The sequence below is a fragment of the Podarcis vaucheri genome (assembly GCF_965113315.1).
Source record: "Podarcis vaucheri genome assembly, chromosome: 15".
Lineage (NCBI taxonomy): Eukaryota > Metazoa > Chordata > Lepidosauria > Squamata > Lacertidae > Podarcis > Podarcis vaucheri.
The window spans coordinates 21,379,894-21,399,763 of NC_138753.1; the positions used below are offsets into that span (position 1 = coordinate 21,379,894).

The following is a 19,870-nucleotide window of genomic DNA, read 5'->3' on the forward strand; positions in this document are numbered from 1 at the left end:
GATAGGGAATCTCCCCATTTGGGGAATAGGCACAGAGATGGTGACTTTCATTGGTCCTCATCCCTGTGCTTTTGAAGATGGAGGAGCTACCAAGAGGGCCCCTTCTGCTGATATTTACACCCGAGAGGCTCTTTGGGGAAGAAGGTGGTCCTTTGGATACTTATTTTGTTATTGCATAGTGTACCTCAGATAAAAGCACCCGATGAAGTACCCTGGCAGCAGATTGTAACCCAGAGGGAGGTTTATATGGGAAGAGGCATAGCGTCAGGTATCAGCCACCCAAACATATCTGTTGATCCTGCATAATCTGGATTCTTTAATGAACGTGTTTTCCCCTATTCTTAAGTGCTGTTTAAATGATTATCATAATAAGCTTACAGTCAAAGCTTGGAAGAGACCCCAGCCATCCCTGTTGCCACTGGGCGAGGGGGAATTTCTGCTCCTCCCTCCAGCCCCTAAATCCCCTTCTAATCCTCTGGATTTTCACAACTGACAAATGAGGCTCTGGCTGTTTCTTTTCCCACAGGTGTTTCTTAATACTCTGCATATTGGCTACCTTGATTACGTCAAACACCAATTGTCAATTCCTGATGGGCAGGTAAGCAGTCGGAAGGATTAAGAGTGAGTTGCAGGCAACAAGTGCCATTTGTATCTCTTTCCCAGATGTTTTCTGGTGGGCGCCCTTGCACCGGTTTCTGCTGGCATGCCAGGCAAGTTGAATCTAGCAAGTTGAATCTTAATTTCAGCGGGTCTGCTCTCGGGGTTCATCCAGACCTCCTTTTGTGCTGTGTTTCTAGGCACAAGTCCAACCTTTAAAGCTCCATGTCTGAGCCGTTTGATTATTATTATTTTGTCCCACCATTTAAAAAACCCACTTTTCCCCCCTGAATTGGAGCAAACCGCAATCAGGTTTTACATGGATTGCCATTTCCTCCAAATCAGTGGTAAAACGTGAGTTTTCCTGGGAAAAGTGCCAGGACAAAAAAAACTCCTTGCTCGGACATGGAGTTTTATAGCGCCTGGAAAGATAGCACAATGGAAAAGGAAATATGGATGAGCCCCAAGAGTAGATGCACTAAAGCGCACTCTCCAACAACAGTATTTAGGTTTGCAGGCTGAACCTGCAACTCCACTGGCTGAACTTTCCCTGTAGCCAATTAAAATTGCCCCCAGAGACGAATTAGCTAGAGGTTTTAATGATAAATCTACTGATTAAACCCACTGAAGCTTGCTGCCCGAGTGTTTGTCTGCTGCTGCTGATTTTACTTCCCAAGTTTGAAGATAGATGTAATAGAAAAAGGAAGCTCCCAGTGTGATCCACAGCTCACTTTTGCAAGAGATGAAATGACCAGTGTGTTGATCCCTTCATTTGATTTTTAAAAAGCCCCAACCACCTGATAAGTGTTTTCTTTTGGGTTTTTTTAAGTACAAAACTGCTTCACAAGTAGGAGATTGCTGGAGATTTCTTGGTGACAAGCCAATAAGTGCTGCGCCAAAGCAGCTTCCGCTTTAACTTGCAGCCTTTTAGAGCTCAGCCCTAGAGTGGAATAGGTGTGCTAGGGTAAAGACAGATGGAGCATTTTTACCTACTCAGGGCAAAGACAGATGCAACGTTATTAGAGCAGTGAGGCTGCTCTGGAAATGCTGAGAGCAATCCAATATTAAATCTGTCTTTACCCTAAGAGGCAGAGCAAATTCTCTTCCTGCCCATATTTCTGCATTTCTCTGTATCTCCTTGTTCTTAGATTAGGAGCTGTCCTTAATTGTTCCTTGCAGGGATACAGGCAACTCCGGCTCCTTGTTGAGAATCGTGGGCGAGTCAACTATGGGCGCAATCTGAACAACCAGCGGAAAGGTGGGCTGGGCTACTTCCCTCCTTGTTACATTAATACTAAAGAATCATGTTTTTAGTGGGTTGCTTCACCATTCTTTTTTTTCCCTTCATTCCGAAGATACAATAAGCAGGACTCTATTTAATTCTCTGCTTTTAAATATATATATACCCCCCCTCCGGCAACTCCAAATTTTTGTGCCAACAGAAACTGAATTCTGTAACCTCTTTAGAGGAAATGAATAATTTATGCAAATCTTGCATAGTTGCTCTTACTTTGCATAATTTATTCTTCTTCTACTAGTTGCGGGGAACAGCAGGAAATATTTCAAAATCCTGCCCCAAGCCATTGATACCTTAATCTGTCTGGCTCCTGAGGTTTCAACAGGTGGGGCCCATGCACATCTGAGTGTATCTTTGCAGTCAAAAGGACTAGAAACTTGCTTTTAAAAAGAAACTAAAATCCTTAGCAAGCTGGATTCTGTGCCAAATATGACATTGTGTGTTTTTTCTTTGTTCCCTGAGAATGCCAGCACATACTAGCCCTGTTTGTAATTATCTGAGAGTAAGGGAATCACTGGCTTGTGTGGTAGGCCACACTGGTTTACTGACAAAGAACTAAGACATAGGAGTTATAAGACTCACTGCCACAGTTGGTAGCAAGGGTTATGGAGGGTTTTTTTTTGCCATTGATAAGTTTTTAAGCAGGGAAGTTTGATGAACAGGTTCTCTAGTAGTAGATTTCCTGCACTAACAGGGTGTTGGATTAGATTACCTTTGAGGAGTCTTCCAACTCCTGTGGATGTCTGTGCAATACAGAAAAAAATAGCATTTAAAACAAATGATCTCCAAGGAAGCACACTTACCAAGTTGACCAAACACAACCCACAGCCGCCACAAAACTAGCAATAGAATTAACACCAAAACCAATTACTAAAGGCCCATTAAACAGAGCCGACTTTGTTTGGAATCTAATGGTTAACATAGAAGGTGCCAGGCAGATCTTTCCTGGGAGGGGAGTTCTTTGACAAGGTTGTGCATAAGTGGCCCATTGAAGGTATATTTCTTACCTGAACAATTATGTGGCGTTTCGCCTGCTATTTATTTCAGAGCCGTGTTAGTGCTTCCGAAGCTTTGATTTGGCAGGCATAACACACTTGCTCTTTCACTCCTTTGCTTTCATCACCTTAATGCTTGGTCAGTTGCAGCCAGCTACGGAAACTGATGCATGGGAGATAGGAGAATGGCCAGCCGCATGGAGCCTCTCGCTCGGGGAGTTTGGTACAGCTTGTGTTGCGGTGCCCAGTTTGGTGTGATCTAATGTGCCAGGTTGCTTGTGAGTCTTCTCGAGTGCATTTCTGGAATATCCTTCGCCCGAGTCTGCTTTGGGCACAACCCCCCCCCGGCTGGCTGTCCTCTCTCTTTGCCTGCTTCTGTTGTGATCGTGTGGGGTTTGCTGTGGAGCAGGGAGCTGATCTATGGAAGATCCATTCACACTGTGTTGTACATCATCAGCCAACTCTTCTGCAGCTTGAAAAGCAGGGGATTAGAGGATTTTTTGCCTCATTGCCACAGCCTTTTATGAGAAATCTTTTTATTTATTCTCTTGAACAACATAAAGCCTACTTTCCCATTCTATTTGCACCCAAGCCCCTCACCCCTGTCCTTTGTGGGAAGGCTTGTAGCTCTGGTTTGCATGCAGAAGGTCCCAGATTCATCCCCCAGCATCTCCAGGTAGGGGGAGAGAGACTTGTGTCTGACACCCTGGAGATTTGCTGCCCATCATTGTCAAGAAAACTAAGCTAGATAGGCAAAGGCAAAGCTAGATGGTATGAGGCAGCTTCCTAATGTCCTTTGTGTTCACCTCAGTTACTCTACTCTACTCTACACCTTCTCTCCTCCCCGGGATGCCTTCCTAACATATGTAACCTATAGTGTGAAGACTCCCGGCAAGCATGCAATATCCAGAAATCAAGGTTCAAGTAACTGTAGAACCAACTCCTTGCCGCAAATGGAAATTTGGATTTGTGTTTCTTGAGCAGCTGCCTCTCGCTCTCCCAGTGCTGCGTGGCAAACAGCTTTGGAAATGAAAACAGAGTTTGTGTTTTGAGACGCGATGCAGCAATCTGCCAGTTAAAGTGTCAGGGGGCTGGATCAATAATCCCCACTAGCTGTGTTCAGCCCTTTGGGCTAAAGGAGCTCTTTGGACAGTAGCAATGATTCAGCGACTGGAATCTGGGGGAGCCATTGCAACAAGTGGAATGATTTCTGCCGACACAGTAGAACTTCCCCTCTCTCTTCGATACCAGTAGGGGCCTTACGGGCCCTGATCTTCCTGCAGAGGACAGCTGCTGCTGAGCACAGCTTGCTCGTTCCCTCTGCTTCCAGAGTTGATTCATCAGGCTCACTGCTCAGTTCGGCATTTACTCTTGTCTCTCTTGCAGGCTTAATTGGTGATATCTATCTCAACAAAACCGCCTTGAGGAACTTCAAGATTTACAGCCTGGACATGAAACCCAGCTTCATAGAAAGGTTTGTGCAGATACTCAACACCCGCATACCCCGTTGTCACTACTTGTTTCCCTTTTCCCCTTATTTACAGCAAATGCATTTGGCAGAGGGACAAGACCTAGTTAGCAACTCCACCTGCCAAGCAAGCCAGCATCTGGTCCTGGAATGAGCTGGCAAATCACGACCAGGTACCTCACAAAAACACACAGAGCACTGCAGCAGCCCTTCCTTATCGATGCCTACATTTCAGGCCTCTTCTTATTTCTGCTCAAGCCCAGCAGCTCAGCTTTGCTCAGTGGTCCTATCAAAACTGCTTGGATGGGTAAAACCAGGGGCATAGCGCTGCTTATGTGCACATGTGCATGTGCGCATATGCATCAGGCATGGGCAGAGTGCACTCTCCCATAGGTGGGGGTGGAGCGTGCTTGCCCAGTCCTCACCATTGTTGTGTTTTGTGGTAGCCAGCAATGCAGGGATTCTGTGGAGGGGAGTTCCACAACCTAATGGCGCCTTGCCTGAAGAAGTCCATTCTTTCCATTTAAAAGAAGGAAAGAGAAAGCTAAGATTTCCGGGATGCTGAATTCTGTACACGGGACCATGCCAGGCTCCAGGACCAGGAACAAGCCTTGCTAGTGATGGCACAGGCAGCGGCCAGCAAAGCTGGGCAATAGCAAATCCTTTTCTGCCACTAGGCTTCCCTTCTCAAGCTTTATGCCTTCCAGATACTTTGGACTACAACTCCCATCAGTGCCCCCCCCAAAAAAAAAATTCTGCCTCTAAACCAGCTATTCCTTTTTTTTAAAGTGTGATCCCAGGTCAAAGCACATTTTGCTTTTGTTTTGTAAATGCAGCTTGTTTCTTGGCTAAAATCCGAGGATTGTTTTGGCGGGGAGGGTCTTCCTTTCTGTTTTTTGACCCTAAGGAACTTTGGTGACTGAGTCACAAAGCTCTCCAGAAAGAGATTGTTTCCCTTGCTAGGTTGCAGGTGGTTTAGCTGCAGCTCTCTCTTCTTTTTTTTCTGCTGTGAAGGCACTTGCTTTTCCAGGGCAAGCTCCATCAGCCTCCTCTCCCTGCTAAAGTCCTTTGCAGTTGCAAGTTCCCAGCAAAAAGTGGGCGGGGGGCGTGAGGCGTAGAGGTGCTGCGCAGCAAGGAAAACCAGATCAGCAAGCGGCGCCATCGCTGAACGGGTGTTGACTCTTCGGAAAGGATAAGAAGAAGGTGGAAATCTCTTTGTGGGGTGCCAGAGCGCGCAGCACTGAACCGTGGTTGTCCTGAGCTTAGCTCAGATAATGCCACCGCTGTTCCTGTGACTGTTCCAGGCCAGTAATTCCCCCCGAATCATAAGGGGCTTATCATCCCACGCAGACTGATAGCATCCTTTAGAGAGGCTTTGTGACCGTGTATTGTTTCTGAAAATCAGTTGCTGGAAGCCACAGGAGGGGAGAGGGCCCTTGTACTCGGAACTGGTTTGAGGGTTTTCCACAGCCATTTGGGTGGCCGCTGTGAGAACAGGGTTCTGGACTAGATGGGCCATTGGCTCTTCTTGTGTTCTTCTTGCATTCCCTTTCTAGTCTCCTTTGATCCTTCTTTTTCTGGGGAGTCCTGCCTTGTGCACAATCCATGGCACCTAGGGCAACGTATACAGCAAGCAAGTTCAAGTGGTGAGACTTTCCCCAGATTCTGGCATTTTGGGAAGGGAGGAATGCATGCCTGAATAAAGCTCGCTGTGTGCAGAAAAGTAGGCGTTAAACAGGAAGAATTCAGGCCAGTTGACTCTTTGCTGTACTTAATTTCTATGGACAGCAGCAGAGGCGTCGTGCAGTCTAGGGCAGTGATTCCCAAACCTCCCCTCCACCCCACAGAATCTGAACAATCATTCTGTCCCGATCCTCAGAGATGTTAGTAAAATGAATTTCAAGCAACCCTAGTTATGGATGTTCTTCCTATCAGTCTCCCCTTGAAAACTGATGACAGTCTTCGCAGACCACTTAATGGCTGTTTCTGCCTCTTGTAGCAATTGAAAGCCACTGTGGTTAACCCTGCATGACTTCAAATTGTATTTTGACAGACATGCTGGGGACCACCTGGGTGTAGCTTGTGGGACACCAGCAGCATTTTGGCCTGGGGAAGCTTTCATGTATTCCCTTTGTGGCCCGTCCATTCTCTGGTTTGCTCGGAGTTGGGTACATAGTTCCCCCCTGTTTCTGTCCTCACAGCAACCCTGTGAGGTATCTTAGGCTAAGTTGGGGTTGGCATCTTGTGGCTCTCTGGGTGCATTAGGCTTCAGCCTAATCTCAAAAGGGCTCTTCAGGCAATCAAGTCTGACCTCTGCCAAGAGTGATCTGTTCCTCCTCAGGTCACCTGATAACTGAGAAAGACGGGGGAGGAGGGAGAAGTGGGTGGCAAAAAGAGAGACGAGAGACTCTTAATCTTAGGGTCATGGGTTCGAGGCACACGTTGGGCAAAAGATTTCAGCATTGCAGTGGGGTTGGCCATCATGGTCCCTTCCAACTCTACAATTCTATGAGACAGCGAAGAGACAATTCTGTCCCCTCATTACTCTAGTCCTGTCCTCCCCCCCCCCCCGCCGACTGCTGGTGTGACCTGTTTCCAGTGATTGTGCCCAAGGAAGCACATCCCTAGGCAGAAAACATCTCCCTGCTCCTGAGTGAGGAAGGAGTGATTGCCAAAGGTCACCTCTGGCTGAGTGGGAATTTGAATCCAGTCTATTTCATCCTAGTTCAGCGCTCTAACCACTGCACAGCATTGCATTTACTTCCCTTTTCTTTTCAATGTAGAAAATGTTCTTTGCTTCAAAAGAAAAGAAAATTTAATAGAGAGGGAAAGACCTTTATTAATATTTTAAATGTTTTATTGCACACAGAGTATATCCTTACCACTGATGTATTGCATACAACACAACAGTGTGTATTACTTAGTATGTACAGGCTTTACCTTGCTGCCTGGGGCTGGTGAGAGTTGTCGTTCACAGCATTTGGAGGGCACCCGGTGGGCAAAGCCTGGCTTAGTAGATAAAAACAAAACATCATTGTTTTAATACCCACCCACACACCCCTGGTCCTTAGAGAGTTGCACAGGATCAATGTTGACTGTTCTTCCCGGAAAATAGCTCTTACTCAGAGAAGTCCCACCCACCCACGCAGCACGTGTGGATCATCTTGAACAGAACTCAGGCCCCAGTCGATTTTCTTCTCTCCAGAACTATGCTAGATGAGCCATTAGCCATTAAAAACCTGTTTGCCTTGCGGACGTATAGGGCAGAGGCGCAATTCCGCTGAGCCAGCGATCTCACCTCTCACAGAGCATCTCCCAGTTTGCCGCTGCCACTGACTTAGCGCATCTGAAGGAAGCCCCTTTATCGGATTAGGGTCCTGGAGTTTGTTACAGCGCTGTCGCCTCCGGGCATGTAAAAGGGGCCTTTTAATAAGAAAATATACACAGCCCTGGGGAGCTGGAAGGGATTAGATGGAATGCGAACTGGCATTCCCCGTCTCTCCGTAGACGTGCAGTCATCTCGCCTGCCGTCCTTGAGGTTGGGGTTTCTGGTTGGTGAGAAGAGGGAGGTGGAGTTGCCTATCTTGAAAGACTGCTCATCTCATCTCTTGAGCGGTCACACTGAGGCTGCTCTTGATAGCAAGGTGGCAACCTGGAGGTGTGAGCCGGAGGGAATCAGAAATGGGAAAGGTAAAGAGAAAAAAAACAAACAAAACCGGTGAGGGTTTGTTTGTCCCAGGGTATACGAATCAGCTGAATATTCCTTGTGCAAGGAGGGATGCAGGCGATCATTTTTCATAGCTGTTCTGCTCTGTCAATGCAACAGTGCCTAGAAACCCTAACACAGCCAGATGAGGGTTGAAAGCTGCTGCCTTCCTTGGAGGCAGGTGGTGGGGAGTTGCCACATCATGGAAATGCCAGTTGTTGAAGCCTTCTCCGAACACCCCCCCCCTCCTGCAGCTCTTACTCAGCAATTAGCCCTCACTGCAGCAGAAGGAGCAAATAGAACCTGCGGCAAGATGTTGCGGTGTCTTCCAGCCAGCTTTCGAACAGGAGCCTTTTCATCCTGCACACACACACACGACCTCCATCCTTGGAGACTTTTTCTGGCTATGATAGCGTTGGTGTTACAGTGGTGCCTCGCAAGACGAAAAGAATCCGTTTTGTGAGTCTCTTTGTCTTGCGGTTTTTTCGTCTTGCGAAGCAAGCCCATTGACGGTTTAGCGGATTAGCGCTATTAGCGGCTTTTAGCGGCTTTTAGTGGCTTATCGGCTTAGCGGATAAGCAGATAAGCGGCTTAGCGGCTTAGAAAAGGGGGGGGGAGGAAAAAACCCCGAAGGAACTCGCAAGACATTTTCGTCTTGCGAAGCAAGCCCATAGGAGATTCGTTTTGCGAAGCACCTCCAAAACGGAAAACTCTTTCGTCTAGCGAGTTTTCCGTCTTGCGAGGCATTCGTCTTGCGGGGCACCACTGTATTTACTAATTTAATAGTTGCTGGTTTTTGCCACAGCAGCTCAAAGTGATCACAATATCTTAAGCAAAAATAAACAAACACAAACAAACAAATGTTAAAACCAGCATCAAGAAAACCCTGTATTAAAGCATCCCACCCACACAAAACGGCCACAGATAGTTAAAAGCCAACGGCCTGATTAAAAGGAATGTTTCTGCCTGGCACCTAAAGATATGTAATGATGGCGCCAGGCAGGCCTCCCTGAGGAGAGCATTCCACAAGCGAGGAGCCACCACTGAAAAGGCCTGGCCTCATGTTCCTACCCTACAGACTTCTACAGATGGGGCACACAAAGAAGGGCCCCAGGTGACGATTGCAGGGTCCAGGTTGCTTGATATGGGGAGAGGCGATTACCTTGAGGTATTGGTTTTAAAAGGGTTAAATAACAGGTGATGGGAAAGTCATGTACCTAAACCCTGGGGTGCTGCTGCGCTATATGGGTTATATGGAAACATACTTTGACTTGGTATAATAAGATGGTATCTTTATGTTGCTATAATCCTTGAGGGTTCATGTTTGACACTGTCCACCTTGAATATGAGCATTTTATAGCAGTTGTGGTTGAGGTCCCTTTCCCATTCTGCCCTCCTGAAATTTTCCCATACAGTGCAAGGAAGAGCAATTTTAACCTTTGAGAAAACGTCACCCCCCAATTCTTGCTCCCCCAGATACTTAGCATAAGCTCTTGGGGGCTTGAGCCAAATTCTGGGTTTTTTTGCTGCTGTGAGCCAAATGAGAACCAGTTCACACAACTGTGGAAAAGTTGATATTCCGTAACTTCCTTTTAGTGTGCTGGGGGGTGACTGGGGCAGGGTGGAGAAGAGGATGTTTGTGACCTTTGATGCGTGGCTGGATCTCAGTTTCCCAAAGTGGACTTGAACCAGGATGCAGCCTCAAAGCGTTCCCAAGGCAAAATTGCCAACCAGTAAGGCTCTCCCTGCATCAAAATTGGTCCCCAAAATTATCCAGCCTGGGATGCAGCTTCTTCTTTTCTTCTCATCATCTGCTTTCTCCCCACAGCCTACGTGGGACCACTCCTTGGAGTGCCGTCCCTGACAGCGCAATGGGCCCAGCGTTCTTCCGGGGAACCCTTCAGGTGCAACATATGCCTCAGGACACTTTCTTGAAGCTAGAGGTGAGTTGCTGGATCAGAGGCCTTAAGAAGAGATGCTGGAGAGAAGGGCCTTTGTTGATGAGCGGTTGGGCTTCTTTTTAGACAACAGGGTCCTTGGCAGCAAGAATTGTGTATCCGCTACAGCTAGAGGTGTGCAGAATCTGTTCCTTTATGCCTGCGTGTTTTCGCCTTCGACACTGTCATCGCATTGTTGGAAATCTATGCATTCTTTGTGATGCACGTCCAAACCATTGCTGTGCACTGATTACAACATTATTAGCTGCAGCTGGTTGGATTGTACACCGTGAGCCTCATTCAAAGGAACAGACAACTGAATTTGTTGTGCATTCCACATGAAATCATCTTGTGAGACCTAGTCACTACCTTTTTTTGAGGGACGTGGGAGTGAGGTGCAGGGAGAATCTAGTATACACATTCTAAAATTGATCTAGGTTTGATTTGACGATAACTCCTCTAAAAGATTCCACTTTCCTAGGACACTTTCTGAAACATGTAAATGCATTTTTATTTATTCTTGCAGTGGGAATAGGAAAGTGTGGCATCAGTGAGGTAGGTTAGGCTGAGAGGCAATGACTGGCCACCAAGGGAGCTTCGTGGCTTAGTGAGGATTTGAACCCCAGTCTCCCGGGTCCTAGTCTGATGCCCTAACCACTACACCACATTGGCTCTTTTATGGCAGCATCAAGTCTGGAGAAGGAGGTGGTGAAAGTTTTCTGCCATTTCCCCATATTTGCCCAGGCCATCTGTAGAAATGTTAGCTGCATTCTAGAATGTCCACATATTCTGTTACTGCACTCCTGACCCATCTCTGTTTCCTAGGGTTGGAGCAAAGGTGTTGTCTTTGTCAATGGTCAGAACCTCGGCCGCTACTGGAAAATTGGCCCTCAAGGAACACTCTACCTCCCAGCCACATGGCTCCAGCAAGGGCACAATGAGGTGAGTTGCCCGATTGGCACCCACAAAAGCTGTAACAACCTACCTTGGCAGATTCCAGGGGTAGGTCATCGCCCTGCCCTCCAGATGTTGTTGGACTGCAGCTCATATGAGCCCTACCAAAATGTCTGATGGTCAGGTATCATGTATTTGTTTAGCAATATTTTGTATACCGCTTAATCGAAAAGTATCTCTAGTATAGAATATATTCATTAAAAACAGCAACGAAAGCAGGACTTTAAAACTCGTGGATATAGTCATAGTGATCAAAGTGCAGATAAAATAAAAACAGTTTTAAAGGGGAAGTGTGCATGATAAAAAAACAGCTCCGAGTTAAGCTCACATTTTAAAAAATATATCTATGGCATGTGATTAGCATTTGCGCAAAAGGTTGATCCTTCGTTGCTGAAGCAGCAGAGGAGCATGGAAGGCTAGGAGTGGACTCTTAATTAGGGAAGAATTATGAACTCTCTTAGTTCCTGTGGTTGTTTATGTTTTATGCTTCTGGGTGTAAATCTGAGAAATGTGCCCTATAACAAAAGGATGTGTGCGAACAACACAAAAGAAAGCTGGTTTCTTTTACTGCATTTATATCCCACACTCCCTCCAAGGAGCTCAAGGTGGTACACATGGTTCTCCCTCCTCCCTTATTTGTCCTCACATCAACCCTTTGAGGGAAGTTAAGCTGCAAGACTATGACTAAGTCCCTCAGGGAGTTTAATGGTGGAGTGAAGTTTTGAACCCAGGTTTCAGAGCCTAGGCACCTGAATTAGATCTGCAGAAGTACTTTTTCCTTATGTGTGATCAATGCCGTAGAGAAGCCAATTCCCTCCAGGTTTATTGCTTCCAGGGCATGCATAGAGTTTGCAAGGAATGATGGGAGGAGGAGAACGCTGGCCTGTCCACCCTTCACCATGACTTCACTGTCCCTGAGGAAAATGTGGGGAATGTGCTTGTGAAAGTTTTTGAAGTACATGAACCACATGGAAGTATTCTAGCTCTTACTAATCCCAGCAGATACGCCTATCATTTTTCAGATGCCAGCGACAACAACTACTACTTTGTATGAATGCAGAGTCAAGCGTATTCCGTTACTTGTGTCAAACTGTTCCTTTTCTTTCTATTTCCTTCCCAGATCATTATTTTTGAAGAGCGTGCTGCAGGGCGAATCATCCAGTCCACAGACTTGCCTTTCCTCGGACGGAGCCAGTATGTGGGCTGAACCAGGACAGGGGGTGGGGGGCTCATCCCTGACTGCTTCACCCCCCACCCCAGCTGGTTCATTTGAGGGCATGCGTCTGAAATGGATTTGTGGGAGGGAGGCAGGGAGGGCTTGGATGCAGGGAAGGCTCCACTTCTTCCTCCAAACCCTTGTGAAAGGTGTGCCCCCCGTCTCCATCGATGAATTTCCAGGGCTTGGGTGGAGTCTGGTTGCTGAATGCTCACACTGTCGATGAATTTAAGAGGCTGACTTCAAACACTGGAAGTAGGGAGGAAATCCAACGTATCTAGGAGTCCTTTCCCTAGAGGAGTTCAGCTCTGCTACTGGTTCTCTTGCCCTGGCTGGAACAAAAAATGCGGAGAATCTCTCTGCGGGATCAGTGTGCAAGGCCTGTCAGGGATCCACTGGATTCAGAAGCTGATCCACAAACAATTCGGCTTGAGTTGGACGTCTTTTTGTTCTCTTTGACACCTGCAAGTAGCCGACCTCTCCGCTCATCTGCTGGGATTTTCAGACAATTGAAGACCTCCTTACTGTGAAGAAAAGGGAATCTTTTTATTACTATTCCATTTTTAGTCTCCCAGTGTGGTCATTTGGCTGGGTAGGATGGCACTGTTCACAATTTTTGCATTAGTCTAAGAGTTCCAGCCAAGGTATCTTATGTTGTTAACCCGAAAGGCACCCGACTAGTTGCTTTCAGTTTGGTCCTTTAAATGCCAGCCATGGGTGGGGAGTCCCGTGAAAGCCATATTGAAGTGGGTGAAGGTTCCACATTCGCAGCATGCCATGAACTTGCATGCTTTCAGTTACAGTTCGAACAAGAGGGTGCCAAGAACTCTTGCTGCTGGGGACATGGAGCACCTAACACTATTGCTGTAACTCCAGGGGCCCCTGCCTAGGTGGATCCCTGCCATTGCACTGAGAACCTCCACTGCCCTGCGACAAATTCCTGCAGCCACTGACAAGCATGGATGTGGGGGGCTTTTCCCCACGCCCCCAGTTGCTGGCGTTCCTTAGAAACACAGCACCGAGTCATTGCCATGGGGCACCCCCCTCACAATGGTGAATGTAACGCGATTGGCAGATCTTGCAGAGCCCCAAAAGGAGACTGAGGAAAAGAGGAGGGGGACGTTGTAGCAAAGAGATGCACTCAGTAAAATCAAAGTCCGCACATACAGTCTTGGGAACTAGTGCAGCGATCCTGTAGTTTTAGCATTCTGCGGGTGGGATTTGTATCAACTGTTGCTCTCTCTTTAGGCGGCTGTGGGAAACTTTAAGAGCCCATCTACACACTTCGCCAAATGGTGGTGGTGGAGACTGTACCACTTCAGAATTCAGGGGTCTGTGTGTGCGTGCCATATTTTTTTGAACAATCTCCCTGCATGTGGTAAACTTGGGCAGCTGGCAGTAGCTACCTTAACCATTCTCTCTTTACCATATTGCAGACATTTGCTATGCAGGGAAGCCTTCTGAAATATCAACCACCACCATCCTAGACACATCCTGGAATTATACTACCTTGGATGGTTGGGGAGAATCTGTGGTCCACCAGACATGGCTGGACTGCAGCTCCCATCATCCCTTGCCACAGGGGCCGGTTGGGAGCTCAGCAACGTGCAGAAGGCCGCAGCTTCCCCATCCCTGTTGCAGTGCAGAAGCTGTAAACAGGGCTGCTTTCTGCATAGTCCTCAGGGTTGTCTCCTGCATCATGGGAGTGAGAGCCTGTGTTTCTTTGCAACTAGAATACCTCTCTGGCTCCTGTTGGCACCAGTGTGCGGCTCTAGCAGCACTGGACATCTGGAGAGTCAACTTGAAAGAGCGGATGCTTCATCTTTGCAGCACAGTGCCCCCCCTTTGTTTCCAGATGTTTAGCTTGAGAAAGCAATGCAAGGGAGAGGCTGACTGCATTTGCAGCCGGGACCCCTGGCATTTTTGCATTTTGTAGCTGGAACACTGGCCTTAAAAAAGGGAAGACTCGGAAAAGGTGTAATGCTTCATCCACTCTGTTTTTTAGAGGCCTGCTTCTCTCCCCACCCTTTTCAAAAACCGCCCAAAAGCTTCTCAGTTTCATCTTTCATGGTTCATAATCAAACACTGCAGCAACCATATTAGTGACCGTTTGGGGAGTATTCCCTTCTGCTCGGATGACATCTCTTGCTGGTAGCTTGCAACAGACTGCATTTCCCAAGCTGCCTCTCCCCTGCTCCAAATTGAAAAAAAGAGAGGAGGGAATTTGGCACCCAACCTCCCAGATGCTGGTTGGGTCAGGCCATTTCAGGAAGCCATTTAACCACAGCCCCCTGGCTCCGCTTCCCTTCCTAAGCATTGCCTCCCCAGCGGCCGCAGGCGTGAGAGATTTCAAGGGGCTTCTGGCTGTTAAAAACCATATTTAATTTTATTTAAGAAATTAAATACAGTTGGATTAAAATTTGAACAGACAGTGCAGCTGTAAAAAAAAAGAAAAAAAGAACAACAAAACCAAACCCAGCATCCTCCATTTGGACCTCTTGCTGCTCACTCAAAGCACCAGCCACCATCCCAGCTCTCAGAGCCAACGTGCCCCTGTTTTTGCATCCGTGTCCAAGGTCCGAGTCCCCACTGTCAACAAAGAGCAACTTCGCAAGAAACAAGCGAAAAGGATGGGAGTTCCTTGGGATGCATCCTGTTGATTCCTTTATTTATTTTCTCCATGATTTGCTGCAGCCTGGCAGGGTTATTGTTTTGCCGTAAATAAAACAGACACATGCAAATAGGAGAGGACAGCCATTGGAAACAACTCCTGCGTTGTAAAATCTAAAATCTGGTGAGTTTTTTTTTTAAAAAAATAATTAAGCAAAATGCCTCTCAATTCCTCCCCACCCACCTTTTGTAAGCTAGATCTGGGCTGTGTTTTAAATTTATGAAGGCTAGGGGCTCCTCACCACAGAGGGGAACCCTACATGAGCAGTTCTGCTGGACGTTCAGATTTCGCAACTGTTGAGTTCTGGATTTTAGTAAAATAAAAAAATTTAAAAGGCAGAGTTTTTCATAGTTGGAAACAAAAGAGCCTTCTTGGTTTAAAGGCTTGTTTGTTGTTTCCCCCCCCCAGTTGATTGTTTTTGATAAATAGTGCCATAAATGGAAAAAAAAACAACCCTAAACTTGCCTTTTCATTTATTATTATTTTAAATATCAGGAACTGTATAGAGATCTGTCATTAGTCCAAAGAGCGGTTTGATTCCACACTGTCTATGCATCTGAGCTAATTAGGGTTAAGGGTTTTAAAAAGTGCATTTTCCTGTACAGGGTTATTTTCCTGTAGCTAGCAGATACCATTGTGCTTTTGAAATAGATCAAATACCATCACAAAATATCATTTTGATATTTTTTTTTAAAGGAAAGTGAAGAGACAGTGAGGGCACCTTGTACATGAATGTATTTATGAAGACAATTTGAAGGGGGCAGGCAGAATGGGTGGATCTTTCTTTGGTCTTTTACATTTTCAGGGGATTAACACAGTCTATATCCACAGGGCAATGCATTTCAGCCACAGATAACTTTTCATACAGCCCCTCCTACTCTTATCACCCAACTCTTCCCCACCCCATAGTATGGATGGCTATTTGACCATCCATAAGTAGGGCTGCACTGAGTCATGGGAATCTGCCTCTGTAATTCAGGAAGTGGAACTCTTAGCACCAATACGAACTGCCTGTAGACCATTTGGTCAAGTTGTTCCGCTTTAGAAAGCAGGTGCAGAAATCTGGTTGGTTGTCGTTCCCACATAACAGCCATACAGATATTCCCCAAATACACTCCATGTAGAAAACCAGATGTTCAGGAAGAGGTCAGTTTTCTTTGTGCAGGGGTATGGTGTGTGTTTGGTGGCTGAGCCCTACCTCATTTTCAAATTGGCATGGTCTATAGTCCAGGGCCATGGGCTCTGCTGTGTTTGGAGTCCAGCACTCGCTGCTGATCTTTGGGCAATGCAGGAGCAGTGGTGTTGAACCGGCTTCATCTGAGCAGATTCAAAGAGAGGCATAGTCAGAGGATAAATGTGTTGTGTTCCCCCCACTTTTTATGACTTGTTTCTCTCGAAAAGCAATAGTTGCACATAACCAAAAACTTGCATTTTATTTGCTCCCCAAATCAGCCCACCACCCCAGTGCAGATCAGGCTTGTCAGTACATTTCCATGATTCTTGATTCACTCTGACCTCGTGACACTGGCTCCAACAGGCAGAATAAAGAGACCCAAGGAACAAAAATACCTGCCACTCATTTCTCACATTCATTGTTTGATGATTCTGCTGGCCTTTGTGGCATGGAAGTTAGAAACAAATTAAGAAAGGTAATTGTTTTTCGGTGGACCAACCAGCTGATCTGTCTTAAAAATAAAGTGCCATACTTCTAACTGTCATTGCATGAGATAGGCAAAGGAACACCTATCTCCACTGAGATTTGGCCAACATTCCTTCATATAAGGGCTACACAGAAATACAGCCTCCTGGTTAAGCAAAAGCAAGACTCTGTTGCAAAAATGCCCGTTTTTGAACAATGGTAACAAGTATGTTTTGAAACGGGGTGGTCCACATTAGTGCCACAGGGCACCACAGTCTGAGGTTTGTTCTTGCCTATTTCCAGAGCATTTAAAAAATGTTTTGATCTATGGAACTCTGTACTGTAGCACTTCAGAATAGAGGTATGCTGGTATGGTTGAGCAGTCCTCTACATAATACTGTCCCTGCATGCAGGACATTAAACACATGAGATAAAAATTCAGTGTAGCCGACTCCCCAATGTGCCAGCTTGCCAAATGCAGGGAGGTTTTTCTTTTGTTTTGTATAGGGGGATGTTTAGGGTCCCACACCTCTAAATCTGAAGTGGTACAGACCTGAGTCGGCTTGCCTTGAAAGATGTTTGCACCAGCCCTCCACCACAAAACATGCATATTTGCATGGAAGTTGTCAGGATTAACAAACTAAATATTTGCTATTGGCCCGTGTCTTCTTGGCCCTCATTTGCTTTTTGACTTGATGACCAACATATATAGGCCAGAAATTCAGTGGCAAGTTGGTCCAAAGGGTTATGTGATCATTGTGCAATGCCCAGAACATAAATACATGTTTCCTTTTGTCTAATCAAATGAGGGGCGAGCTGAAATAGCCTCCCCAATCTGCCACCCCTGTTCACAAGGTCAGCCAGTTCAGTGGTTTTCAAAGCATCACACATGGCTTTGGGCAGCATTGACTGATGCCCATTGAGACAGGGAGAAAAGCAGGGAGGCCAGCAATAAGTGGAGCCAGAGTCATTGTCAGACAGAGCCCTCCCCCCTCCGGCTGCCTGTGGGCAGACATGTTGGTAGGGCAGTGACACATTTCTCCTAATGGAGTAGCTTCAACATCACAAAGTTGGAAAACAGACTGGAGGATGCACCCCAAATCAGTGCCATATGTTCTGAAGACCCTTGGCAAGAAACTTGTGATATGAAAAAACCTTCATTTTTCTCTCTACACCCTAGAAAGTTACAAGCGGGGTCAAAACAGTATTTTCAGCCCATTGCTGGGAACGATCTTCTGCTGTACGGTTTGTTGCTGGGGATGTGGTGGTGGTGGTCAGCTCACAAGCCTTATCCTAACCCACGTGAGGTTGACACGAATATGGGGAAAACCTGATGCCTTGAGTGATGTGTGCAGTGAGATAGGCCCAGCTTAGAAGGGTCGGGCAAATGATCCACAAAAGAAGTCGGTCAGAGATGCCTTGATCTAGGTCAGTGGTTTCCAATTAGGGGTTCAGGGGTCTGTGGAAAGCGCCTAGGGGGTCTGTGGCTGCGGCCTCATCCCTTGCCCCCCCAACTAAATTTATGTTGCTTTTGCATGGTAATGCAACAAATTTTATGGTCTGTTTTAGAGCCGTGGGATTTTTCAATATATTGGCCAAAATCCATTTTGAAATAACACCACAATAACAATTTGTGCCCAGAAATACGCAGGAATATATCGCTCCTCGTGTTAGGGAGAGCAGGGCAACCAGCTTCAAGGCACTGCCGATATCGCACGATGATCTCAGCTGATAACACTGCTGATCTGAGCTTAGGTGGAGCAGCTTTTCTCAGTCAGCAGGAAAACAGCAGCAGCCACAGTGGATGTGCATCTTTGCTGGTGCCACCGCTGGCTGCCCCACTGAGGGCGGCTTGATACACCCCCATCCTCATTCCCTCTCCCCAAGCCATGTGGTGGAGGTGACTCCGCTTCCTCTCCTCCCCCCCATTCGATCTCCGTGACTGCTCCTTCCCTCATCCCCATGCCTGATCCCCAATTTCAGATATCATGATATATCAGAATATTGCAATGTTTAGCTGCTGATATATCACAATGTTGAAAAACGGATATCGCTTAGCTCTAGCCTGTTTCTTAGTATACCTCTGCACTTTTTGTTCATGAAATTGCTTTGGAGAAGTAACTACCACAGAGTTATCAAAATTTTCAAAAGTAGGGGGTCCATGGCTTGGCTTTTGAAAAATAAGGGGTCCTCAGTAATTAGCTAATTGGGAAGCACTGATCTAGGTTGTGTAGAATTAGCCAAGACCTGGGGGGTGGGGGAGGACACAACCTCTTCAATCCTCTTGGAGCAGGGGAGAGGTACGAATTGCAGGAAAGGGGCCCAGATGGTTATTTGCTAGTTTAAAATTAGCATTCTTTTTTTCTACTTCCCTTTCCCCCACATCATGGCCAAACGCTGCCATCTCTTACAGCATAATAAATATAATTTAAGAGCAAAGGTGCCACTGCCAAAGGCAGTGTTCCTCTCAAAGTAGAGATCTCTTTTCCCTGGTTGTGCCCAAGTATGTAGTCCATGCCTGCTAGGATGGGGACAGGAGAGAGGAATCCATCAAGGGTGAAAATGGCAACCATTGTCCTTATCAATATCCTTTGGAAGTCCGCCCATTGGTCTGATCCTTGACTCCTGGAGGGAGCTTCCCGGGCAGGCATTCTTTTGCCTTCATCGTCCTTGCCTTCCATCCACACAACCTGTGAGGCTCTGCGCTTTGGACCAAAAGTGATGCCAACTCCATGACTTCTGTGCTTTTTCTTTAAAACAAAAACAAAACTGGTTTGTCTCCAGAGGGTCAGTTGTGTTGTTTTCCTTCTTCATTCAAGAGTCTACGAGGAAGTTCAGGTAAGTCTGAGCAGTTTCGGTCAGTTTGAGAGTAACTGAGCTGAATAGCCAGTCTATTCGACGTATCCAGGCTGTTCTTGGAGGCTGGCTGGCTGGCTGGCTCAAGGACTTCGCGAGAGGGAAGAGGCTGCGGATTAAAACATCAGCTTGAATGTCACAGATTTGCCTCTCGAGGACAAGATGCTGTTCTTTTGCTTCTGACCAAACCTTATATTTAAGTATTATTTTATCAAGTCTTTGGCTAGAATGACACCTCAACCGAACCTTGATGTTTCTAAATGAAATTGGGATCTTTTTGCCATATTCTAACACTCTCTTCTATAACAATTCGTACCACCATAATGTCACAATGCTATGCATTTCCTTCCCTGTCCTCACCAACCAGCAAATGGGAAAACACATCACTGTGGCTGAATGACACTATATATATATTTATGTTTTTAAAAATGTTTACCCTGCTTTCCCCCATGTGTCTCAAAGCAGCTTGCAGGGTAAAAAACATACACATTTTTTAAAAAAGTTGTGCTAAACATTACAAAGGAGATGGTGAAA

At 46.4% G+C, this 19,870-nt stretch overlaps 2 protein-coding genes across 6 annotated transcripts in view; one reads left to right on the plus strand and one right to left on the minus strand.

Annotated features, from left to right (window-relative positions):
- Positions 1–14,422, plus strand: part of GLB1L2 (galactosidase beta 1 like 2) — a 74,238-nt gene extending 59,816 nt beyond the window's left edge. For both annotated transcript variants that reach the window (XM_082201409.1, XM_082201410.1), the window contains exons 15-20: positions 527–598; positions 1,777–1,855; positions 4,276–4,363; positions 9,892–10,006; positions 10,826–10,942; positions 12,075–14,422. In XM_082201409.1, coding sequence (XP_082057535.1) covers positions 527–598; positions 1,777–1,855; positions 4,276–4,363; positions 9,892–10,006; positions 10,826–10,942; positions 12,075–12,161 — 558 coding nt within the window. In that variant the 3' untranslated portion in view covers positions 12,162–14,422. The remainder of the gene's footprint in view (positions 1–526; positions 599–1,776; positions 1,856–4,275; positions 4,364–9,891; positions 10,007–10,825; positions 10,943–12,074) is intronic.
- A 561-nt stretch (positions 14,423–14,983) lies between these two features.
- The window catches only part of B3GAT1 (beta-1,3-glucuronyltransferase 1), a 66,377-nt gene continuing 61,490 nt past the window's right edge, over positions 14,984–19,870 (minus strand). For 3 of the 4 annotated variants that reach the window (XM_082201527.1, XM_082201528.1, XM_082201525.1), the window contains one exon: positions 14,984–19,445. The gene's annotated coding sequence lies outside the window, so the exon portion shown is untranslated. The remainder of the gene's footprint in view (positions 19,446–19,870) is intronic. The other variant, XM_082201526.1, reaches the window with a different exon arrangement.